The sequence below is a fragment of the Chaetodon trifascialis genome, chromosome 15, assembly GCF_039877785.1.
Source record: "Chaetodon trifascialis isolate fChaTrf1 chromosome 15, fChaTrf1.hap1, whole genome shotgun sequence".
Taxonomy (NCBI): Eukaryota; Metazoa; Chordata; class Actinopteri; order Chaetodontiformes; family Chaetodontidae; genus Chaetodon; species Chaetodon trifascialis.
This window is the reverse complement of record NC_092070.1, coordinates 5,472,287-5,498,587: the sequence shown is the minus strand read 5'-3', so window position 1 is coordinate 5,498,587 and position 26,301 is coordinate 5,472,287. Positions and strand designations below refer to the sequence as shown.

Below are 26,301 nucleotides of genomic sequence, written 5' to 3'. Positions count from 1 at the left end.
ATACCATGTTGGGTGCCACTGGGTCTAAAGCAGGCTCTGTATTTATCAAATTTCTAAGAATTACACTTAAGAATGCTTTAAAGAGTCAACTTAGGAGGAAAGAGCTTCCCAATTTATCAAACCGTTTACTCCTATGCATTTGTTACGTCTACAACACACACACACACACCATTTCATCACTGTATTTGATATAACATTAAAAAAAACACAATTCTGATTGAAATAAAAAGTCCGGGTTTATTATTTGCATGTTTTCTCCAAACAGAAAATCATATTGCGAGCATACAAATCAAATAAAGGCCCGTCTTTGCTACTTTCTCTCCCAAAAACAATACAAGCCTTGGGTGTGTATGTGTAAGCATTTTTTGTTTTCATTTGCCTCTTAGCTCATCAGACATATCAACGTGCCTGAAGAAGAGGTTTGCTAAGAGATGACGAAAGACTTGGAATGAACAAAAGTCTAATCTTATGTCCAGCCACCCACTTCCTTCATCCGGCAGACTGTCGTTTGTCTGTCATCTGCTCAACCTGCCTGTGTTAACACTGCTGATCTGAAGGCTCCACCAACAGCTCAAAAATAAAATTGCACCAAACTCCACCATCTGACCAGCAGATCATTCTAAATGCTGAATGAAAACTGGTCAGCAGGAAATGTCTCATTATGGAAATTAGTATTCACTGAACAGCAAATCCAGTATATTTCCAGGCTAAAACTAAAAAAAAAAAAAAAAAAAAAAAACCCACTGTGTAACATGTTTTAAACCTCACTTTTCTGGTAAGTTACTACAGCTATTCAAGTTTTCCACATTTCATTAATGGATTAAAATGGATTCAGTTGTTTTTCATCAATCTACTCACAGTACTCCAATGACAAATCCAAAACAGGTTTTTGGAGTGTTCTGTAAATTTACTGGAAAGACTGAAACATCCCATTATTCACTCAAGTCTTCAGACACTTTGTTATGACACTCACTGCTGAGCTCTGGTGCATCCTACCTCTATCATTGGTCCTTGAGATGCTTGTATGTCAGAGTGAAAAGTCATGAGGTCCAGAAAATTGTCTGTAGACCTTTGATGTAGGATTGTGTCAAGGCACAGATCTGGGGAAGGATACAAGAATATTTCTGCAGCATCGGAGGTATTGAGGAGCATGACAGCCTCCATCGTTCTCAAATGGTTTGGAATCACCAGCGGTCTCCCTAGATCTGGCCATCCAGGCAAACTGAGCAATCAGGGATGAAGGGCTTTGGTCAGACAGGTAACCAAGAAGCTAAAGGTCACTGTGACTGAGATCCAGATCCAGAGCTCCTTTGTGGGGATGGTTGAAACTTATAGAAGGACAACCATCAGTGCAGCGCTCCAACAATCAGGCTTTTATGGTAGAGTGACAAGACAGAAGCCATTGCTCATGAAAAGGCACATGACAGCCAGAATGACTCTCAGACCATGAGAAGTGAAACCTGTGTGGCATAATTCCCAACGGCATGTGTGGAGGAAGCCAGGCACTGAGCGTCACCTCATTAATACCATGCCTGCAGTCCAACACGGTGGCGACAGCATCGTGCTGTGGGGATGTTTTTCTGCTCCAGGCACTGTGAGACTCATCAGGATGGAGGCAAAGATGGATGCAGAAAAATACAGAGCAATCAGAGTGAAAGCTTTTTCCAGAGTGCTCAGGTTCTCAGGCTGGACTGAAAGTTTACATTTCAACAAGACAACGACCCAAAGAAAACACAGGAGTGGCTTCAGGAAGACTGTGAAAGTCCTGGAGTGGCTCTGCCAAAGTCTGGACCTGAACTTAACAAGGCATTTCCGGTAAAAATGGCCGACACTCCCCATCCAACCTGATTGAACTTGAACAATTCTACCAAGAAGAATGGGAGAAACTTCCAAAACAAAGGTGTGCCACGCCTGTGCGATCATTTCTGAGAAGACTTGAGGCTGTCACTGCTGCCAAAGCTGCTTTAACCAAGTACTGAGTGAAGAGTCTGAATACTCACTGTATGAAAATGGGATATTTCATTCTTCTATTAGTCAGTTTTTATTATCAAAAACTGTCTTTTGCTCAGTTTGCTCTCATATATGATGGAGAAGAGCAACGAATCCTCACTCCATAGAATCTTTTTGCATTTTCATGTGCATTTGTTTTAAGCCATATAGATGGCTTGGCAATGTTTATTTACAGGCTACTGTAGAGTGTGTACTAGCGATTGTTGTTAAGCTATTTAATAATTTCTGAATCACTAATTTCTTTGCATATCCAACCTTGTTTGTTTAAAGTGATCTGTTCACACAAATAAAATACATAAAAAGTGATGCCATTTCATGCATTTAGAATTTTACCATGAATAATTCGATCTGCAGCGACAGGAAAACTATAATTTGGGTTGGTGTAGGAAGCTCCATAAATAACTCGTTAACTCTCAAGGAGTGTTTTTAATGTTCAGTACGACTCCACAGAGTGATTCTGAGACACTTAATAAGTGTACAGCCTGTCTGGGCATGAGGAGTGTTTGGTCTGAAGTGTGTTAATGATACTATAATATTACACTCAAATACTCCCTTTGGCATTAAACAAGTGCATGAGAACCAGGGCAAGGAGGGCTATTTTTCTGAACAGCTGGCAAAAAAGGTAGTGGATTCTGCCAGCCAAAACAAAAGGAAGCTGTTAAAACCTCTTCCTTTTATCTGTCACTCTTTAATACATGTGACAACACGATTTCATGGATTAAAGGGGTACCCCTGCTAATTAAGTAGGGGGACTTGCAAGTGATTAATTGAAAAATCAAATGGTCAGAACCGAAGTTGAAAATATGCTGACATTTAGGCTTAAAACATGTGATCCTACATTTCCCACAATGCAACCTGATATCATCTTTCATCAGTCCCTGCCTGACTGGTAAACGTCCATCATCTACACACGCGCAGTTTGTAACACGGGCTTTCTGTTAAGAATTTGGAGTTTCCATGCCAAAGCCATGGCAACCCTGATGACATCACTATGACATGATCAGGGTTATTTCCTCAAACGTTAAAAAGCTCCCTACAGAGCCACAGAAAATACCATATGACAGTTTTCTGGGCTGAGTAGGTCCCCTTGTGACCAGTAAGCTGCACTTTGTGTAAACTCAGTAGAGCTGGTCAAAATACTGTAATGTATAATGTATGAAATGCTCACTGCAGCTTTGGCTTTCAAGTTTCAAGGTAAGAGAAAAACTCACGAAAACCAAGTCCAGAGAAGGAAAAGTGAAAAATGAGAAGAAAAAAAAAAAAAGAAAACAATGTCCATCGCTCCAAGGCTGAACAAAAAAAAAAAACAAAAAAAAAAACAGAGCCTCTGAACTAAAAGGAACTACAGCACCAATCATTCTCTGAGTCAGAGAAAGAGAGAGAGAGCGAGAGAGAGCTACACAGGCAGCACCTGGGCAGACGCAGCTCAGGACCCGGCGGCAGGTGTGGGGGGCTGCTGGGAGGCAGCGAGAGAGGAGGCACGGAAGGAGTCGGGGAGGTTCTTGGCGTACTCCACCAGCTCGTAGGAATCTCTGATGTCTGTCAGGCCAAACCAGAAGACGGTCCACACCCCGTTAACAAAGCTGCCATCACAATGTTTAAAGTACCTGAACATACAGAGACAGAGCACAAGTCAATTCCACTGTTCATTTTAAATGAATGTTAGAGCAACACTGAGGGACCTATTTGAGTGTGGAGCAGTCGGTCTTGACCCCGTCATATTTTAGTTCGTGTATATGCAGCAGTACAGAGTACAGAAAGGCTGGTGTGGTGGAATATAGACCAGACCATCCAATGCATGGATGGATGGATGGATGGATGGATGGATGGATGGATGGATGGATGGATGGATGGATGGATGGATGGACAGACAGACTTTGGGCAAAGGCATCTGCCTAATGAACAGAATGTAACAACATGACAGTTTTAAAATGGGAGTGGGTGTCTCACCAGGGGTTGATCCTATTGGTGGCTCTAGACCTCCAGAACAGCTTGCCCAGGTCCTGTCTGATACATTCCCACAGGATGTGGCTGGTGCCCTGACCCTGCTTACTGCTGCTCACCACAAACTTGTCGAGGTAGGGAGTGCCGCTGTTCACCGGCTCCATGGTGATGATGGCTGCGGCACTGTAGCTGGAGGGACAAAGGGATACGAAATCCTCAAGAAGAGGGCCCACTGGGTTTAGATCCATATATTTTAAATACTTCCATCTTTGTTTATTAAGGAAGACAGGACGCAGACCATAATACTAACGTTGATCTGGATTAGTATTAACACCCACCCTTCAGAGAGGTAGATGGAGTGCAGTCGTCCTTGCAGAGAGTCGATGTAATCTCGCCTCAGAATTTTATCAAACGACTTGTTGATGAGAGCCAGCAGACGGTCTACATCAATCCCATCTAGAGAACTGTACCTGCACACACATACACACACACACACACACACACACACACACACACACACACACAGACACCATTTACTTTGAAGGCGTCAGATGAAATGCAGTGTCTGTTCTGTTAAACTTGTGAAGGACAGAGCAACTGTTTTACGTGGGATAAAGTAATCTGGATTATGAGTTGAATGTGGGATTACAGGTCAGATTACTCATGTTCATGTGTATGTGTGAACTCACCGGTGTATGGGGTCTCCATTTTTGAAGAGTGTCCCAGACCCTGAGCCAGAAGTGAAGATGGAAAGAACAAGCTGTGACAGACATCACATTTATATGTATACTCATGTTAATCACCGTTGGGTGGCCGTGACCCCCTCCCCACACACACACACATACACACACAAATATGGATCAGTGCCCTCTTGGGTTACACCTAAAAATAGACTTTCCATGCATGTGAATGTGCACGTCTCTCAAGAGAAAGCTGGCGAGTCGATCGGCAGTCTCACCTCTGTGGCTGAACAGCTCGCTGAGCAGCGTGTCAGCGGAGGTGATCACAGCAGAGGACTCCGTCGGCAGCTGATTGAGCAGCCTGGCTATGGTGGTCACTCTGCGGCGTTCTGCTGCACTCAGCCACGCCGCCGTCGACAGACTGAGCAAGTCGCAGGGCAATGACACTGTGCCCAGCACCTGTAGTACAAATATATAGTTGAGGAGAAGTTGTACAAGTCATTTCATCGACTGTGCATGTACATTTATTCTAGACTGGACTTTGCAGTCTGTCTGACTTGCAAACCTGTCAATGCAAACAATAATATTGCTGCTATTCCCATGTGTCATGCCTTGCGTTCTTGGCTGCGGAGGCCTCCGGAGTTGTTCAGGAATATGACTTTGTGGGGTTGCAGGGCTCGGGAAATAGATGCCAACACCTCCGCTGGGTCCAACATTACCGAGCAACCTCGGCCATCCCTCCCCACTGGACAAACCAGAGGAATCGTCCCGCAGTCCAGGCTCCACTGGAGGAGGCTGGTGTCCACGGTGACGGACGGTGGGACACTGCGGAGGAGAGGAGAGGGCAGAGGATGAAGGTGGGGTCAGAGGGATGGACAGAGATGTAGGAATGAAACGTATGGAAGAAAAGCAGCGATGGAGAACAAGTGCTTATTCACACCTATTCAAAGTGGCAACCCTCCTAATGTAACAAGAAACCTGGAGGCTCGCTACGCCTCAACCTTCACCTGCTTCCACGTGGGGCTTCGTGCAGCAGGAGGAAGGACTCAGCGGAGAAGAGTGGCAGGACAGAGGCTGAGTGCTGCTGCAGAGCCTCGGTCAGCTGCTGGCTCCGACCCACCAGCACTCGTCTGCACCGGGACCCGGCCACAGGCTCCCTGGGCCCCGTCTCCTCGTGATCCGACAGGCCCATCACCACCACAGGCTTCATATCCATCCGCTGCAGGAAGGAGAGCCCGAAGGCCAGGCTCTGAACCATTTCCCTGCTGTCGAACACAGAGCTGTCCACCTGGGAGAGACAGAGACAGACAGGCGTGTGGTGCAAATGTATAACTGCAGGTTTTGGCAGTCAAATCTGTAAATAATATACAGTATTTATTAGAAAATACAATATTCTACCTTTACTTTTCTTAGTATACTTTGCATACCTTACTTTGTTTTGGACTTTTTTAAAGTCTGCTCATCACTGGTTTTCATTTCCATCACTTGTAGAAAAGTCAGTATTGAGCACAGAATTTTGCATTTGGAACTTTTCATCAAAAGTAACTTATTGGTTTTAATGAAATAGTGTCTTATAAGTATGACACCAATGATCGCGATAGCCCTGCCATGATTTCATAACTGTGACATAACGGTCCCCCTCTCACCCTCCCTTTGTGTGTGTGTGTGTGTGTGTGTGTGTGTGTGTGTGTGTGTGTGTGTGTGTGGCACGCATGGGTAGTTGGCATATTCATCTCAATAAACCGCAGTCAGATTATATGTGAGACAAAGTTTCACCATGCTTTATGAAGTTTTGTGCTTGATTTAAAGTGAACCATAGCTCACCTCCAGCACGGCAAAAGCAGGGGACTGAGCCGAAGTCGCTCTCTGGAACTGGGTCAGCCAGTACCGAGCCTCCCGGGGGTCTCCACCGACTTCATTGAGAAAAGCCTTCACGTCCCGGTAAATCAGATTCCGGTTGGCCAGCACATGTCGGTCTGCGGCGGAGAAATAGCCCAGGTACTCCTGCTGGGCCAAAGCCGCGGTTTTTCCTCCCGTGCCTGCCGCGTCGGAGCTCATAACGCGGCGCTGCGGACCGAACATCTTCCGCTGCCGCTGGCCGGAGCTCCGGGTCAGCGCCGGCGGACACGGGCTCGACAGGTACTTTCCTGCCATCACAACAGCCCGACAACCGGAGGAACCGCTGTTCACTTTGGCCATGTTGCTTCTTGACAAAGTTCCCGCTGATACCCAGTGACGGCTGCCTCTGCGGCGGACGCGCAGTCACTCAGCGCGCTGCTGCGTCGGCACTTCTCGCATTTCACCATGAGGCGGGTTCCCGCTGAGGGCCGTGGAGGGTGGAAGCCACTTGCTTTATTCTGAAAGGCGGAGAGTTCATCTTGCTGCATTATCGTTAGAGAGAAACATCTCAAGTGAATCAAGATGCTGACATGTTCTGAGGTTGTGGGTGTTGTGGGTGTTGCAGGTGTTTTGCTGCTGAATTGAAATGCAGCTGGATGGAGTTTGGAGCCAGTAACATGCACTGACCCACTGTATGTGTGAATGTGTTAAATTACCTGTCAAAGAACAGAAGGAAGTGGGAAAACCACAAATAGCTGGAGGTATAACACCGAGGCTGTCTATGAAGCGTTGGTTTTAATGTGTGCAGCACATTTTGCAGATTTTTTACCAGTCTGTTGTTGCAAGGGTCTTGTTCTTTGCAGCCATCTGTGGTGACAGCAGCATCAGAGCCAGTGATGTTAAGAAACTGAACAGACTGGCAGAGAAGGCTGGCTGTGCTGCAGACTGCTTCACCCTCCACATCCCCTGCATGAACCACTGATCCAACTGAGTGTTTGCAGTTGGAGGCTTTAACTGCAATGGCTCCCCTTATCTTTGTCTATCTGTCTAATGTGTGGATGTTAACGTGTTTTGTTAAAAAACACAAGCTGTACATATTTGTAATTACTGTTGAATTATAATTTGTGGAATTTTGGTGATTTCTTGCAATTGTTTGTTTTAAAAACGCGGAATTCCTGCTTCAATAATGCACTACAACGTTACAGTGTTACAGCTGTGTGCTCTCTGTCTACCCCTGGAGGAGAGAGAGGGGTACTGCAGTGATCAGGCCCTGCTGACCCGAGCCTTACCTCTGAGAAAAAAAAAAAGTCTTCTGTACACCTGAAATGTTTGTGTAATTCATGTTTATTTTATGATATATTTAAAGTGTTGTAAAATGTCGATATGTAAAGTTCCCTTCACACCCAAAAGAAGGATATTATTCTGTTTTGCTTTTGTTTTTGTTTTTTTTTTTAATTTTGAACAGTATGCACACAATGAAATTCAAGCGTGAGTGAGGTTGTGTATGTTGTCAGTACCTGGCTGCGACTCTCCAAAACCCCAGTAGGCTTGCATAAGTGTGGCATTCGGGATGTGTCGTAAAAATGAGGTAAAGAGGTTTACTGTAAGCATCTTAAGTGATTTGATCTACAACATTTTTGCATGTGAATCAAAACTTTGTGATGTTGATTCCATTTTTCCAAAACTAGGGAGCTTACATTTGACCCAAAAATTTTCCCTGAAGGGTTATTTCCAGGTTTCTATAGTTAGAATCATTTTTATTTGTTATTTCTCTGCTTTTCATTCGTTGTCTCTAAAACTCTCCAGAACTCTTGCATGGGGGCACCAAGGGAGGCTTCAGATGAGACTACAGGGCCTTTTTAAGGTCTCTTCGGCACTCACAGGCCTTGGTTGAGACATGGCGTGTTTACTTGATGATCATTTCAGTGAAGCTGCAGCCTTTCCAAACCCAGTCCTAACCACACGCAGGTGTCAGGAGGTGAATCTGGTGTCAGTTCGGCACTTGCTGCCCACCATCCAGGCTTTCTTTTGACACTGTCTTCTCAAGAAGAACCACAGCATCAGCCATTAGAGCAAGCGCTCCAGATTGACATGTGCTGACCCTCAAATGACAAATCCTTCTAGTGACTGAAGTAATTATGACGAGAGGAGAGGAGGAAGGCTGGAGCTGTCATCGAACAACAAAGTCCACGTAGGGAGGAGGTCCCGGTGGTTGGATCAGTCAACAAAACATCAGACTTAAACACTGTTTGTTTCTGGTTTGCAACCGACAGTCAGCCTTTCCTTTTTCTCTTTTTGAAGCACGACCACGACCGTTCCAGAACCTTCACCACGTGTTTATTACTGTCACCATGAAGTCAACGTCAAGAAAGTCATTTTAACCCAAACCATCATCTTTCCCTCACCCGAACCAGTCAACCAAGTCATTTTTGTGCCTAACATAGCCTAACATTAACTATAGCGTCGTCACATCGGAGAACTGATGTCATGCTGATAGTGGCGTCATGTGCAGAGATGTGTGTGTGTCATTCTGGAGGCCATGACCAAATTAGATATTTGTTGTTTAATTTGGTGGACTTTCCCAAACTGATCAGATTATAGTCACAGTTGTAAGTTTCTACGACCACAGTCCCAGTGGTGGTAGTAGGTAGTGGTAGCTCATAGATACACTCCTCGCAGTCTAATGTGTAGGGACACCAACATACCACAGCATCTTCAAGGTTACATAATGAGGAGAGAGAATGTCCTTCATCTGACAGGTTCTTTTATCATGATGTGTTTTTCGTTAACATCTGCCTGGAGTCAGTTTTTCTTTCAGTGTCACTGATATTCAGCTTCACCTTTCTTTTTTTTCCTATATTCCTTTTATTTAGCCACACAGTATTCAATCAATGCTCATCCTCCAAGCCAAATGCTCTTGCGTCTTCAGTTCCATCCCTGCTATTCCTGAGACGCCTTCACTGCCCCCAAAAACCATAATAACGCTGTGACCTGCCAAAGTCATATGACAGCTGGCTTTACCAGCACTTCCATCTGTTTATTTTTGTAGTGTAAAAATGTGCCGATGGTTTTGGTCAGTTTATAAGCTTCAAGCACTTCAGTGTGACCGCCAAACTTATTTATAACTCCTCTTGGTTGTCACTGTTTGATGACATCATGCTGCTGTCTCTGTTTCTTCCCTATCTCTGTCTGTCATCAGGCGGGGCACAGAGGACTACATCTGCCCTGGCTGCCCTCAGGCAAACACACACATACACACACACACACACACACACACACACACACACACACACACACACACACAGTAAGGGCAGTGCAGAGGTGCACGTACTGTGTAATCTTCAGGAAGCGATTAGGGGGTGTGAGATCAAAGGCTTTGTGCGACGGGAAAACATTCCTCCCTCCGATCCCCCTCGAGGATAGAAGGACAGACAGCTTCCTCATGTTTAACTCGAAATGCCTCGACTGACACTCCACAGCTTTTATGCTGCCAAAAGCCCCGATCCCAAAAACTGTTACAGCAAACAATCACTTCAGTCAAAATCTTTTAATGAAAAAGATGTTTCGTTAATGATTTTTGAACTAACTTCAGTTCTCTCTGCATTTTCAGTGGCATGGATTGTTCTTGAAGTGTAAGGGAAGCATCATTTAAATATCAGGGCTTGTTGTTAGTGTTAATGCATTAGTAAATATAGTCCCACAATATGTACTGTAATACTGTAGCTGTTACAGGGTCTGTTCTTCTGCATAAACAAGACTTAATTCCAGTTTGTCTCGCTCACAATACTTTTATTCAAAGGGGAACGTTTGTTTACAGTTCTTACTATGACTACATATGTGAAACATTTGAATAAAGCGGTTTGTGTCTCCAGAGGGAGCTGCGCAAAATCTGATAAATTTCCTCAAGGGATCGACAGGACATTTTTTATGTTTCTTTTGTTTAATAAGATATAAATATGGCATTAAAAACATGAGCCTTCACTTGGATCCAGTGTCAAAAAAAGACAAAAAAAAGTTGGTCTTTTGGAGAAAGTTGTTCCTGAAGGTTTCTTGAAGGGTCTTGGAACTCCCCTGTGCTGATGTGGCATTAGTGTGAAGTGAGAATCCATAATATTAGTGAATTACATCCGTACATTGATCATTTGACAGGTTGCAGGGGGATCTTTTTCAAAAATTTATGAGGCACTGAAATGTATTGTTTTGAACCATCAACAGTTCTTAAAATGTAACTTTGATTCACATGAAACACTTAATGCAGCATACAGTACAGGTGCATGCACATTCATACACATATGAATGAATGATGATTCATATCATATATCATATGATTGTTTATTATGACAGCAGCGCTGCTGAACACACAGAACCAGTTTAAAGCAGCTTACAGTTATATTAAAGAGAGGTCATTCGAACTCCCATTAAGAAATTCACTAACTTGAAAACTGTCGCTGTTTTCTGCTCTGTCAACATCTCACCTCATCAAATATAGTCCCAAAATATTGACTATACTTTACATGTCATCAGAACAATTCATTTTCTCATGTGGCAGAGTAAAACAATAAGCGAAGTAAAGCTTAATGCATCCACTATGACTACATGTCAATATAAAGTGTGAGAAACAGTAGAGGGCAGTAGACACCAGGGGCTGTAGCTATGTTTATGTGTGTGTGTGCGTGTGTGTGTGTGTGTGTGTGTGTGTGTGTGTGTGTGTGTGTGTGTGTGTGTGTGTGTGTGTGTAAGTTTAGCTTAAGTTTTTTAAGTTAAGTTTAAGTTAGGTTATGTTTAGGTTAAGTTTAGGTTAAGTTTAGGGAGTGTTAATGCTTATAGTTTGAGTGGGGTAGGTTTCTATGAAATTAATGTAAGACTCTATAATGTCCTCAAAAGTGACCCAAGTCAATATCTATGTGTGTGTGTGTGTGTGTGTGTGTGTGTGTGTGTGTGTGTGGGTGTGGGTGTACCACAGGACTGACACCAACATAACATTTAACCAGCAAGATAAATATCAACAAAAACAAAGAAACAATATGACTCTGAATATTCAGGTTAAATCAGCTTTCGGTACTTTTGAACTGAAACAAGCGTCAGATGTACTTTCAGCTTTCTTTAGAAGATGTTTATTGTGCAGCAATTCATGGTATTTTTCACAGGTAATCATGAGATCATTTGAAAGTATTTTTGACTAACTTGCGGGACTACAATTCATTTTTTCTGTACACACGTGAAAGTGAAACAAAATACACGGCTTTGACAGCAATTTAGTGAGCAAACACACCTTTTGAAGAGGGCATGTGGTCGAGACGCTTAAATATGTTTTTAATTCTTGGCAAAGCACTGACTCTTACATGTTTGAGGCCCTAGCCACTGTAAATATGAGCCATTACTTCTAACTACGCCTATAGCCCGTGATCATATTGTCATGTAATGTTAGCACCAGTGTCTCATTGAACTTTCATTAGATTGATACTTTCTTTCAGAACGGTGTAATCTATAAATGTACAACCATGACACAATTAAACCAACCGCATTAAACCACCACTTTTTTTTTTTTTTTTGAACCCAGATGCTTTTTGCAGAATTCACATCAAATGTGTATCTGTACCTGATTAACATTGACGGGCAGATGTAGAGCTGAAATGATGAGTCAATTAAGTGGTTAGTTGATCACCAGAATTTTTTTTTCCACACTGTCTGGTTCCAGTTCATCAAATGTGAGGATTTGAGGCTTTTCTCTGTAATGTAGGAATCAGAGGCTAACATGCTGCAACTGCATTTTTAGCTCATAAAGTGTAGCATATGGGAGATTATAGTATTTGTACAATTTTTTTAATATTATTTAAAGGCATTTTTAAGGAAGTAACTTACTGCATTATATTAAGCCCATTCTTAAAAATGTCTTTAACCAAACTCTAATTTCCTGTTTAACCATAAATAGTGCGCAAAGATTTCTACAATCATTTTTTCCACAGTGCAAAGCTGAGTGTCTTATGGTTGCAGGAAGGATACACATGGACCTTTAATTGTGAGTGCAGGCAGAATGTGAAGTGAATTTTAGAGGTGACACATTTTCACTTGAAGTCACCGGATGAATCTGGTTCATAACGGAGAAGAAAAAGGATTGAGTTCAGTCAGAAACAAACAAACAGGCACACTCCTGCCGATAAAGCCATGCATCCATCGCTAGCTAGCTTACGATACATTGGCTGTTTGGGGCGAATAAATACAAATGGTACAGCGGGCAAATTATAAATTATGTGAGGCAAAAATTTGCTTTGCGTGCAATTCCACCAGGCACGCCACAGCTCGTTTAGGTGCGAAGAACACACGCCTAGTCTATTTTTGAGAGACAGCGCGTCAACTTGCACAGAGCAAGTCAGACACAGGATCGACATCAAGAATATGGTGAATGTTCAAAACAAAACACCCTATCCAATCACATATCAACAATTACACAATTAAATCAGACCAGAAAAAAACAAACAAACAAACAAACAAAAACATTTAACTAGCCTAATTTTACCCATGGCATAAACACAAATATAAGGAAAAATGACCAAATCAGCAAAGTCTGAGCATGTCCACATAATGAGGCAGGCAGAAAAACCCTGAAAGGCTTCTGAAATGGTCCCGGTGGGATTTGAAGCCACGTGGAGAATGGAACAAAACCGCGTCGCAGCCAGAACGCTGCTTTGACAGCCAGAATGCAAGAGCTTCAGTAAGTGGACACTCGCTGGTGAGATAGCCAGGGCTAGCAGGAGCTAAGCTAACAAGAAATGCAGCCCTAGCTGTTAACTTACTTCTTGGTGCTTCAGTTTATTGAACATAACTATATGAGGCAGTAGCTACATACAGTCTGATGGAGAAAAACACCAGCTGAACTGCTGCTGCAGGTGAAGCAGATCTCAGCAACTGCCATCTGAGCTTTTCGTTCAACCGCGATTCATTTATTCATTTAAATCACACACTCTATTTAAAGATATTAAGGTGTCAATTAAGTTATTATATCAATGTCTTAATAGTGTATGGACAGACTGACACCTAGTAACACAGAGATACCCTCCTATAAGCTATGGACTAATAAGCAATTATAATTTAATAAACAATGTTTCCTAACTGTCTGCCTGTGTGTGTGTGTGTGTGTGTGTGTGTGTGTGTGTGTGTGTGTGTGTGTGTGTGTGTGTGTGTGTGTGTGTGTGTGTGTGTGTGTGCGCCTGTGTGTGTGCGCCTGTGTGTGGGTGGTCATTTAATCACAGACTGTATGTGGTCCCTCATCCTTCTGAGGGCGAGAGGGCAGATTGAATTAGAGCTTTAGAGCATCTTTGATTACACAGGCAGCAGCTTGTGTGTGTACAAATCCATCAACAAGGGGTGTTAAAGTGATATTTCTCTCCGGTACAACAGTTTCATCTTTTTTCAAACACATGACAGCCTCTAAGACTCTACTGGGCAGTAAACATGTGAGATCTGTTGGTGCATGACATATGGTTTCAATGCTGATGTGTTTTTTATACAGTTTTAGTTCAAAACAGAGCAAAGTATGTTTGTAAAGGCCTGTCTGTAGTACACCCACAACACTAACACACAGTGGAGGTAGAATCCTTTTACTCGTGTCATTGGTAGAAATCCAAGATGTATTGATAATATTGATGTGATGTGGTAATAGTGATGTGAGATAACTGCCAGGGGGAAAAAATAAGAGCCTGAATTAATGGTGAATTAAATGTGAATTAAGAGAGGTGGTATAAATAAATCAGAATAATATCTAGGACTAGTAATAAGGGATGTGAATGAGGAGATGAGCTTTCAGCTTGCAACAGAAGCTGAGGAATGGTTGTTATATGTAATAGAAGAGTATATAGACGAGGATGGCACGAGTCAATACATTACAGCCTGTTTTTTATTGCAATATTACTGTAATACACTGTGTAAACTACTATGAGTTATGCGGCTTTATAATTCCCTGCATTTTAAAGGGGCAATTTGTCCAAATTACATGAAAGAAAAGAAAAACTTTTCTCTTACCCCTCATGGTATCTAGCTACAGAGGGAGTTTTGGGACATCTGAGGTTTTTACTTCCAAACACAAACTGAATTGAATTTGTGAAACAGCATTAAAAGAAAAATACAAAAATAAATAAAATTGCTTGTGATATTGTAACTTTCTTGATTGCAGAAAACAGGTTGCTTCTGGTGTACTCCAGAAAGTAAGGGGTCTTCAACTTTTACTTTTACTTCAGCTTTTACTTCCTGTATCCTTTTCAAATTAAAAGCCTATGTTTCACTTTAAAAGCCCTCTAGTGTGCATGGTCAAGCAATATGCTAGTTTTTGACCTAGTCTTGTTTTTTATGTTTTGTGAGTCATAGAGACATTGCTTTCATTATTTTCAAAACACAAAATGACTATTGTATCTATTTTTTTAGCCTTGTCAAATACCAATTACAGAATACTCAAAAGTATTTGAAATACATATTTCAAAAAAAATTCAAAATTCAAGTCCCTGCTGACAGTCATCAGATCACAGCTGTGTTTTCCTGTTTCTATTTACGACTGTCAGGAGTGCCCTTGCACACATTTTAAACAAAGTTTGATGCGATGTAAACCATCCTGGGATATTTTAACAAATACATTCATATGATGTAATTCTCAATATATGTGCACTTTCAACACATGATGATGTTGGTGCATTATGACCCTCAGGCTCACCGTACTGCAGAGATGTCGGGGATGGATGTAATAAAACCTTTGCTAATAAAAGTAAAACCATCTACCAAGTGAGCTCATTCAACTTCAGTTTGCCTGCTACCTTAACAGTGTGGATTAACCGAATTAAAGTTGAATTATTAGTTCAACATTGTTTTGTGAGTTGTGGGAACTTGAATGAAAGATATCATGACAAACTTAAGACTCAGTAAAGTGAAGGCTTTAAAATGAATCAACTTTAAAGTCAGATTTGCTTCCACCTTACATTTTTGTATTAACTGACAGTGCAGAGGCCACATGCAAGGCTGCACCCAGTGAAGTTTTAAGTGCACTGGGGTAAATGAATGCTAACCTTTATTGCAGCATTGGTTTTTATTGTTATGAAGAGAAACTACCATGACTTGTCTTAACGTGTATAAAATAATACACAGCAAGTTTCCATCATGCAATTTTTGTTCAAACTACAAAAAAGAAGGAATATGGAGAGTTTTTACTTTCAAGACTACACACCAGGAAGCCTGCAAATCTATTAATCATGATTCTTCAGAAACTTCACGTGGTGAGTTGAGTGAATGCTTGGCAGCACATTCATTCAGGTAATAATCTCATCTTGAAAGATCTTTGAAGTGGTCTGAAAAGAAAAAAGAAAAAGTTGAACTGATTTGAATTTATTATTGAGTTAATGACGAAAGATTAGTTGATTCCTGTGTGATTTTTCACAGCGTATGTTTTTGTCATTTGGGTGAAGCGACTATTTAAGATAAGTACCTTTTCTGCTTCCACCCCTCCCTGCAAAGAGCTCTGTCTTCCTCCTCTTTCATTGAAGTACATCTCTGAGCACTTTCTTTGTTCTAAATACCGCTAAACAAAGAGGTAGTAATCAACATCCATGCCAGCACACATGCATACCTCTCATTCATGCTGGCACCGTCACAAACTTCAGTGATAAAGGGTTAAAAAACAACTTCACAACAGTAATTCCCCAAGTGCTCAGTAGAAGTGACAGTGTGTAAAATGCAGCATTTTTCACCAAACAAAATGAGAGGCTGCTTTGAAGCCTGGCAGACAGCTTGTGGGCACATGCCCCCCTGGCAGCGTAGACACCCACAAATCCCCAGCGGTGCCACCCTGCCACCCTGCCACCCTGGTGCCACACAGAGACTTGAAACGTTAAATTAGAGTCAGTTGGGACGGCGGATTTGGATGCAGAGTCAGGGTGGGCTCATTGGTGTGGTTGGATATGTTGGCGAAATGCGGTTATGTGTGGGTATAAAGTATTTATTTTGGTGATAGCGGGCTGTGTGTGTGTGTGCGTGTGTGTGTGTGGTCAGCGTCTGTGTGTGCATTGAAACCAGGTCTAGTCTGCATGTCCCACCATGTGATCTCCTGATTAAAATGTCACTGCACAGCAGATCGAGAACTAAACAGGCTGTCAGATCCAGTCACAGTATATTTTAGGACAGAGTAAACAAACACCCATATCTCCCCGTTCTGTTTTACTCGTTTGGTGAAAGGTAGTAAAATTATCCATCACAGATTTATGTCCCTGATATCTTTATGCTCTTCTTTCTTTTAGTTCCATTTTTCTTGGAACACAAATGTCCTCTTCTATCACGAACCTTCAATAAGAATTCAGAAACAATAATGGGTAATAAATAATAAAGACTCTGAGAGTAGCTGCTCACGCTGTCCATGCTACATCAGATTAAAACTTGATCTGGACTGTGGTGGCAAGAAGACAGCATTCAGAGGGATTTCAGGAAACAACCTGAAACAATAAAAGCCTGCTCAAAAATCTCCCTGACGCTTCTGACAAGAAGCCCTCGCAAAGAGTTTATGCATTGCAGGGTGCTGGGTTGCGTTACATTTAACAGCTGGACATATTTGATATTACTCACAGAAAAATAAGTATAAAAACTGAATACATTTCCATATAGGTGCAGGCCCAGGGGTGTCATGCAAGCCAAAATTCTGACATATGCATTCAAAGACTTTGAAGGGATTATTTTCAAAAATTCACTCAGTTTATGTAGCTCAGGAATCTCCCACCTTATATCAGGGTAAGTACTGCATATTTATTTAGAGATTTTCATGTCAAGTATTCTCCATAAACCTTAATAACACAGCGCTTAGCTGTAGCCTACATTTCCTCCAGCACTGATGCAGGCAGAGCGCTGTGGACCTGCTGAACTGATACCATCCTGCAACAGAAACCGATACCACACAGAGAGGAGGAGTGTGACTTTTTGCAGTACGATCGATAAAACACATGATACACATACACATGATATAAAATAACCATGACAGCATATTAGAAAAATAACAGTAATAAAATAGATATCAAATCCAGATATGAATAATCTGCTGGGACATGTGTCCCTCCAGCTTTAATGGGCGTGATGCGTCTTTGTAGCCTAGTTCATCACTTTGTGGGTACGTGAACGTGATGAGTCCTCATTGATGTTTTTCCTTTCTGGTCCAAATCCTTCAGAAGTTGGGCCGCTGTATAAAACATAAATAAAAACAGAATGCAGTCATTTGCAAACAAACTGTTTTTACCGCCAACAGTTTTACAAAGTGTTCCTGAGCTCGTGTATGAATCTCATTTATACAATCATGTGTTCACAAAGTGGTGAACCTCGCTACATCCTCTATGAACGACTGAGCCTTTCCAGGATGCCCCTTTCATACCCAATCATGATGCTATGACCTGTTACCAATCAACCTGTTTACCTGTGGAATGATCCAAACAGGTGTTTTTGGAGCATTCCACATCTTTCCCAGCCTTTAGTTGCTCTTGTTCCTTGTTTGAAACGTGTTGCTGCATTAAATTCAGAATAAGCAGATATTTACAAAAATCAATGAAGTTGATGAGGCCAAACATTAAATATATTGTCTTTGTGCTGTTTTCAATTGAGTATATGTCAAAAAGGATTAGCAAATGATCACATTCTGTTTTATTTGCCCAACTTTAAGTTCTTAACTTAAGTGAACTAAGGACGACAACTAATGGATGGATGGACGTTAACACTGATCCTTCCTTTCTCTGAAGGAGAGAAGGAGGTATTGTAAATATTGAAATTTAATTGATCTAATTGTACATTTTATCATCCATTATCTTTAGTCTTTTATTTGTCAAAAACAAAACACATCTTTCCAAAAGATCCAAAGCAAACATTCCTCCTCCACGCTTTGAATGACAGGTGATCTCTGGGAACTGAAGTGCTTTATCACCAGAATTGTTGCCAAAATAGAAGAAGACATGGAGCTCATGGAGCACCACTTCAAGCAAGAGCCATTTTTTACTAAATATCATTTGTTTTCAGTTAGTGCTTTATGTCTTTTGCTCAAAGTGATTGCTACAAACGAAAATGATGTCCATTTAATTCTCCTCACAACTTGGTTTGGATCTCAGCATAGCTAAACACCTTTTACACACACACACACACACACACACACACACACACACACACACACACACACACACACCATAAACAGTCATTGAAAAACGCCTTCCTTGTATTTCATCCAAATGTTTCTCTTTTTTTTTCTTACACTCAGAACACCCGTCTCTTTTGTTTTTGCCTAAACTCTGGTGAAATTCCAACACGAGGCGAACGGGGCAGGAGAAGGACGAAGGAAAAACATGTTGGAATTTTCTTCTCCTCTCAGATCTTCAGGGTTTCTCAGCAGCAATTACACAGAAGTGTTACCAGATGCTTCTCGCCATTGTCGGACCAAAAACCACGTATCTGCACAAAGTCAGTCTGTCTTTCAGGATTGGGAAATGCTTTCATTTTTGTTTTTTTGTTTTTCTTAAATTCACGTCGGTGCAGTTTTGAAATATCACAATGGATTTTTAACGAAATACCTCGGAGTTGATGAAGCTCACTCGGCGCTCAAACCAACAGCAGAACATTCACTCTGAGGAAGAAAAACACTCAAATTGCAGTTACATGGTTATTTCCCGACTGCAGAGTTTGGTTTCTGCAATCTTATCTTATCCTTGAGCCTTGACTGCTAGCTCTCTCCAATTACTTTCAGAAAAACACACTGACATGCACACAGTTCTCTTCACACACAATTGTGCGCGTGCGTGGACGCACGCACGCACACACATTCTTTTCTGGACAACTGGTACATTTTCAGTGTACACACATGCATCGATACACAGCACACAGAGCGATGCACACTTCCATAAAAACACATTCTTCACTCACACACCACATTGCTATGAGCAATTAATCACTTGCAATTCACTGTGTCATCCGTTACACAGCTAAAACAATACTGTGAGTTTTCAACCCTGAGTCTTATCTCTGACTTTAATGCACCATAAAGCGTCTCGGGTCATAGATGTGATTGAAGAAATTTTCAGGATATCTATTTAAAAAAATGCCAATACAACCATTTAAAAATACGTCTCTACAGGTAAAAGTCCTACATTCAAAATCTGCCTTACAGTACAAAAGTATTAGCCGCAAATGTACTTAAAATATCAAAGTAAAAGAATTCATTACGCTAAGTGATCCCTTTCAGGGTGTTATAGGATCATTATCACTGATGCATGCTGGAGCTGATTTAACTATAAAATGGAGTTTAATCTGCAAAAAGCTCAGCCTTGTAAAGACATTGCTGTCTATAATCAAGTCCTAAAAAAATCTATTGTGAGAATATTTACACCTGGTTTTCATTTTAACGTGTTTCAAGACATTCTACAAAAAGGTGGATTTGAAACTGAAAGAATGAACAGGGCACGCCATGGTACCAGAATTCTGATTAAGTACATTTCACAAACTTCTTGAAATAAATTCACATGCACAAAGAAAAAAAAAATAATAATAATCTGCAAAATATATATATATAAAAAAAAAAAAATAGTAGCAAACACTCACTGGGAACATCTTTTCAGTTGTCTCCAGTGAGTGCATGCAGCAGAAAAGGCGCTGCACCCAGCGGCTTCACAGAGCTCCAACTTGAATGACCGCTTCAACTGCTTCTAGTTGAAAAATCTCGGAACTTTCCAGAAATAAGCTGGTGTTGGCACTGTCGCTCTTTTTCAGGCAAGCAGTCATGTATTGGATGGGGTGGGACACATCACCCTGGTAACCAAGAAAATGAGGAGACGTTTGTTGTGGGTGTCTGTCTTACCTGAGCGTCATGATAAGTCAGACAGAAACAGAGAAGAGACGAATGCTTTGAGTCCTCGACCACGTTTTGCTGTCATTTATGGTCTGCACGTTTGACCATGGTCAGGGCTCAGCTACACACACACACACACACACACACACATAGATGACAGCAGAGCAGAGAGGCAGCAGTTGAGACAGTAAATCAGGTGAAGTGAAGTGGCAGAGGAAATGCTATGCAATGTTTCCCTCTGTGGTGAGGCAGAAGTATAAGGTAGAAAATTGATATACAAAACTGTACTGAAGTACAGCACTTGAGTAAAAGTACTTCGTTACCTTACAGCACTGTATGTGACGTACATTTACTCATCCTGTATGCCTGAAATCTGAGCTTGACCTGTTTTTCACACCACATCATGGGTCAGATGTTCACTGGAAGTACTTCAGTAGCTGAACAGATTGAAGCTGTCTGTTCTTAAGGCAGCCACGTTTCCAGTATTGTTTAAAGATGTGTTGTTGGCCTTTTTGTGTTTTACAAGCACAAACACATGGAGAGATTGTCATCACCACGGATACTGGGCACATTCACCGAGGGCCCGAGCCTACACGTGCGTACACACCTACACTCACCCAAAGCACAGGACAGGCAGTATGATTAACTCATGTACTTTTGTGTGCATTTTTGAGGCACTTATATTTTATCTGAGTATTTCCATTTTATTTTACTCTCTACATCTACCCCACAACAACTGAGAGGGAAACACTTTTCACTCCAATGCATTTCCCTGTTAGCTAGTTACTAGTTTCTTTTCAAATTAATATGAAACATACAGAATATCTGAACAGTCTCATACAGTATGGCACACTGTAATAATAATGACATACTGAGCAGTATATAAAGCAGATCAAAGCAGGTCCACCTCAGTTACATACAGATGAATGTATCAATAACAACATCCCAATTATTCAATAGCTATAATAAGACTTGCAGAGGTCAATTCTTGCATATTAGTACTTTTACACTTAATAAGTTTTGTTTACTAAAATAATTAAAAGCAGGACCTTTACTTGGAATTGAGTATTCTACGGTTTGGTATAGCTAAATTACTCTGGATCTGTATGCAATTATGTTGCAAAACATGTTGGTCTCTGTGGTGTATGAAATTAGTCACATCTCAGCTCTCTTTTGCAAATCATGTATCATTTCTCTTTAAAGAAGTAGTTTGACTTTTTTGAGAAATAAATTTATTCACTGTTTTGATTTTTTTTTACTTGTCGAGCAACTTGTCCCAACCAGGAAATAATCTGTCACATATCTTCTGTGACATCATCATCAACATCATCTGTACATCTCATTTTTAGACAAAATGAACAAACAAGATTTAACGTGTTAGTGAACATTAGAGGTGCTGGTAGATGGACTTTCCTTCGGAAAGAGCCAACTTCTTTCCCCTGTTTCCAGTCTTTATGCTTGACTAAGCTAACCTGCTGCTTGCTGTCACTTCATTTATTGTACAGACATGAGATTGGTATTGATCTTACCTAAGGAGGATATGCATAAAAATCAGCTCTCTTAAACCTATTTTTAAGGCCTAAAAATGCACTGAACTAAAACGTACTTCCTCTACAGAATGTGCGCACGCACATATGCATGTTTGCATCCACACGTATACTCCTGAAAGTAAATGGTCAGAGTTCAGACAGCAGCAGAGCCAATGACTGAACGTCTCTACAGGCAATTTAACAATAATCCACCAATCATGAGGCTTGCGTAGCCCAGCAGGTTGGCCCCACCAACTGCACAAGGCTAATGGTGCGATTATTGACAAATCAAATATTTCTAACACTGGTCGCTGTCTCACTGGCTTAACCTCAGAACGCATCAGCTTTCAGTTTTCAAATAGGTGGAGCTGGGGGCCGTTTCTAAAGGGCAAACTAAATACCACATGTGAGCACACGGTGGGATTATGGGTATTTTCGGTTGTGTGGGTAAGATCAATTTTCTGACACGGTCGCTTTGGGATTTCAATTTAGAGCAGAAACACATTGGATATGCACACACACACACACACACACACACACACACACAGAGATGCATACTTAAGAATACTGTAAGCATGCACACACATCTAATCCACACATCGGAGCTCCCTCCTCTCACACACTCACACACACACTCTTACTCATTCAGACACACACAGAGAAGCTGCCTGTGCTCTCAGTTTCTCCCGGTGTCTCAGGGGAGAAGGTAATTGCTGCGGAAGCTGAGCTACTGAGCGCCAGCCGTCTGTTTGGTTGATAGGGATCAGTGGGCAAAGAAGTGTGGAGTCTACAGAGTCCAAAGCAGAACTCTTCACAACCTTAAAATGCAACATACGCATTATTGTTTTCTATCTGGAACTTTTATTACCTGTGTTGGCAAGATCCCCCCCGAGGGGATCTGGATTAGTATTTACAGATTTAGTTCGGTGCAGTTGCTGATGTTGACTGTTGACCCATAATGGCACTGAGATGGCACTGTCTAAAAGTGTATTCAGACAGAGAGCAACACAAATTTACGCCTTATTCTCCACAAATAGCCAAGATACAGCTGCAAGTCGTTAGCTGTAAGCGACCTGTGTGCATTCAGCTGAGCCAGTGACTGATCAGCAGAAACTGTGATTCATTCTTTTATTTCCACCTCTCTCCTTTTTCCTCTTATCACACAGACACGACTGCGCTTCACTTCACACTGACTTTCTATATAATCACGCCACCTCTGAAATTTGCAATTTGTTCTCGTTCTCACACACACAAAGTGAGAAATCAGAGAGTATTCGACATCATCCATTTCATCCATTTATCTTCACCATTGAACTCCACAGTTTCTGCAGTGTGATCAAACAAATATGTAGTAATCAATATTATGAGGCAAAGTGTTGATCAATCAAATGCCAGTGCACTCAACAGCAACAACATTAAAGGATAACAACACACATGCATGCATGATGCATGCATAATGCAGCTTCGAGGGTCTGCACATGTTATTGAACATTGAAATCGTCACAAAGGTCAAACACTGAAAACACTTAATGTTGTGCAATTGCTGAGCAGATTCTTAGAATGCTGTAAGCTGAAGAGAAGAATTGATACCACAGCTGTGTAACTTTGAGTAACCAAAGACTATTTTTTGAATGAAAGATGTAATAAAATCGTTATATTTAGCAGATTATTCTTTCAAATTTTTTCAATTTTAAAAAGTCTGGAAGATGTCATGGTTTTCAGAGGATGAATCCTGTGGACAGTCGTGACCCCCTGATTGCCCCATCAGCACCGCCAGCAGGTCAAAGTTAACACATCCAAGTGAAATGTCAAGACATCTACCCGATGGACTAGCACACAGCTTTGTCAGACGTTCATGGTTCCCAGAGGATCAATCCCGACGCCTTTGATGATCCTTTGACTTTCCCTCCAGTGCCGCCACGGTTGGCATTTGTGGTTTTGAGTGAAATGTGAAAATACCTATTGGATGGATTGCCATCAAGTCTTCCTCATTCCCTGCACCATGAATTGTAATAACTGATGATTCTCTGAGTGTCATCATCAGGTCAGATCTTCCATTTAGCCAATATTTTGGTTGATGTCCAAATATCTGCAAAACACGGACATGGAAAACCTTACCATGTCTCACAGCTCAATCTAGAGGAGCCATAATGACTTCATTTTGGGATCGATGAGAGACGTGGTCTCACAGGAAACTGTCACATTCATGTTCACTGAGAGACTTTGTTTTTTCCCCTTCAGCAGGTTGCAAACCACAGTGTTTTCCCCCAGTGTGCTGCTGACTGACTGACCCTGTGAGCTGCATGCATCATCGTTTCACCTCCTCCACCATGCAGCCACCTGCTCATGTCATCATCAGCGTCCCGCTCAGGGAAATTTAAAGTATGCGTTGAGCGCTTCAATATGCTTCAAAGATCAAAGTTGTGACTCCAGTAACCTTAAGATCCTCAAAATCAAAATTGGACACCTTCAAAAGCTACTGTCTGTGGCCTTAAATACGTCATTTCTGAGTGTACAGATATTATATATATATAATTGTCCCTATAGTCACTGCAGTACTGTCATATGCTAAATGTTATGTGTTCAGCTGCCTCGTCACATCATTACAGTCAGTTAATGAAATGCAGAGTCTCACATGAATCTGTAAAATCAATCCCCTCTGGACTGTGGTGGAATTTTTACTGCTCTGATTGCCAGGAATAATTAACTTAAATGCTTAAAGTAAACACTGGGATCAGGACAATGAAAGATGAAAAGGCCCTAAAAAAATGTATAAATCCCACACTGTGTTTTCAACCACTGAGCTGCCACCAAGGGCAGCCTCAGTTCAGCAGCATGTTGGTTTAACACATAAACAAGTTATGATATAACTGGCTGTTGATTCATATCTGGAAGCAAGGGTGACCATTTTAGCTCTGACAGTCATCTCTAACAAAGCTGAGAGAAACACTGGATGGATGAGAGAGAAGGCAAAAAGTGAGCGTGAGAAAAATGAAACCAAAGGTGGGAAGACAACAGAAATACAGAGAGAGAGAGCTAAAGCTTTACCTCTGATACCAAAGTGAAACTGGTGACTCAGGGCCTCGTGGGAGTTCGGTCATGCAACAGACTCTGGTATTCTAGGGAGTTTTGTGTGTATGTAGTCACTAGGTATTTTCCAATGTTTTCTTTTTGGCCTCTTTGACTTTTATGCAATATTTATTATCATTAACAATATTACATTTAGATAAATTCCAATTTTGGTAAAGGAGAGTACATCAGTTAAAGATAAGCTGTGATGAACAACCACCACGGCTAAGAGTGGGACTACAGTACTGCAAAATACCTGTTATTGTCTCTGTGATTCTATGTTAGAGTGTTTTTATTAATCTTATGTTGTGTCTTACACTACAGGCTTTAATCTGAGTTTCAGTGCAGCCAGAACCTGCAGCTTTTCTCGCACTGTGCAGATCAATTGACCGGCCACAGCATGGAGCACACACTGAACGTAAGATAGGAGCCCCTCGTCAGCATTGTCCTGAGACAAAGTTGCCATCCCCAATGTTGACAAAAAGCGAGAAAGGCAGTGTTCCTTTATGCAATTCCACTGTGAAAGAAGAGTAAGGACAAAGGAGGACAATAGAAATCTGCTCTGTTCTGCAGCGTTCAGATCACATTCAGACTTAGGTCACTCATAGAGGAGCCAAAAACTGCAGATTCAAAAAACTAAATGAAAAATGCATGTGTGTCCGCACAAATATGAAAGTAATAGTGATGCAAATGTTCCTGAACAACACCTGTGCATGTCCAGTTACATGCAGCCCAGAAAAGCATGTTCCAGCCTTATGTGTGATAGGCTCGGACATCTGTCAATCAAGCAAACACACAGTCAAACATACTTGGGTTTGATCCTTTGATCGCACATACAGAGATACATTTGTGTCAATTTGGATTAAGTTGGGGCAGCACGGTGGGGCAGCAGGTAGTGCGCGTGCCTCACAGCAAGAAGGCCACCGGTTTGATCCCCGGGTCGGGCCTTTCTGTGTGAAGTTTGCATGTTCTTCCTGTGCATGCGTGGGTTCTCTCCGGGTACTCCGGCTTCCTCCCACAGACCAAAAACATGCTCATTAGGTTAACTGGTGACTAAATTGTCCTTAGGTGTGAGTGTGAGTGTGAATGGTTGTCTGTGTATATGTTGCCTGCGATCGACTGGCGACCGGTTCAGGGTGTACCCCGCCTTTTGCCCAATGACAGCTGGGATAGGCTCGGGCCCCCCGCAACCCCGAAAGGGATAGTCGGGTATAGACAATGGATGGATGGATGGATGGATGGATGGATGGATGGATGGATGGATGGATGGATGGATGGATGAAGTTGTCTACAACCTTTTGGGGAAATATTTGGCTCTTTATTTATAATCTTTCCGGTATGTTCACCATATAGTTGCTAACTTTGTCTCTCTGCCATTCTGTGGCAGGCA

The 26,301-nt window shown here is 41.7% G+C and overlaps 1 protein-coding gene across 1 annotated transcript; it reads right to left on the bottom strand.

Annotated features, from left to right (window-relative positions):
- Positions 1-219: 219 nt before the first annotated feature.
- Positions 220-7,890, bottom strand: nags (N-acetylglutamate synthase). Its single transcript, XM_070982131.1, has 8 exons — positions 6,459-7,890; positions 5,642-5,922; positions 5,246-5,459; positions 4,913-5,093; positions 4,644-4,683; positions 4,293-4,424; positions 3,961-4,143; positions 220-3,617 (listed from the first exon to the last, which is right to left on the bottom strand). The coding sequence occupies exons 1-8, from the start codon at positions 6,831-6,833 to the stop codon at positions 3,437-3,439; spliced, it is 1,587 nt and encodes a 528-aa protein (XP_070838232.1). The 5' UTR covers positions 6,834-7,890; the 3' UTR covers positions 220-3,436.
- Positions 7,891-26,301: the final 18,411 nt, after the last annotated feature.

What these genes read in the sequence shown, in the direction of transcription:
- nags (XM_070982131.1), bottom strand. Translation starts at nt 6,833, where the DNA reads ATGGCCAAAGTGAACAGCGGTTCCTCCGGTTGTCGGGCTGTTGTGATG. An exon ending in GAAGCCCCACGTGGAAGCAG is followed by an intron (nt 5,460 to 5,641) that starts GTGAAGGTTGAG and finishes TCTCCTCCGCAG; the next exon opens with TGTCCCACCGTCCGTCACCG. An exon ending in TCCGCAGCCAAGAACGCAAG is followed by an intron (nt 5,094 to 5,245) that starts GCATGACACATG and finishes TTTGTACTACAG; the next exon opens with GTGCTGGGCACAGTGTCATT.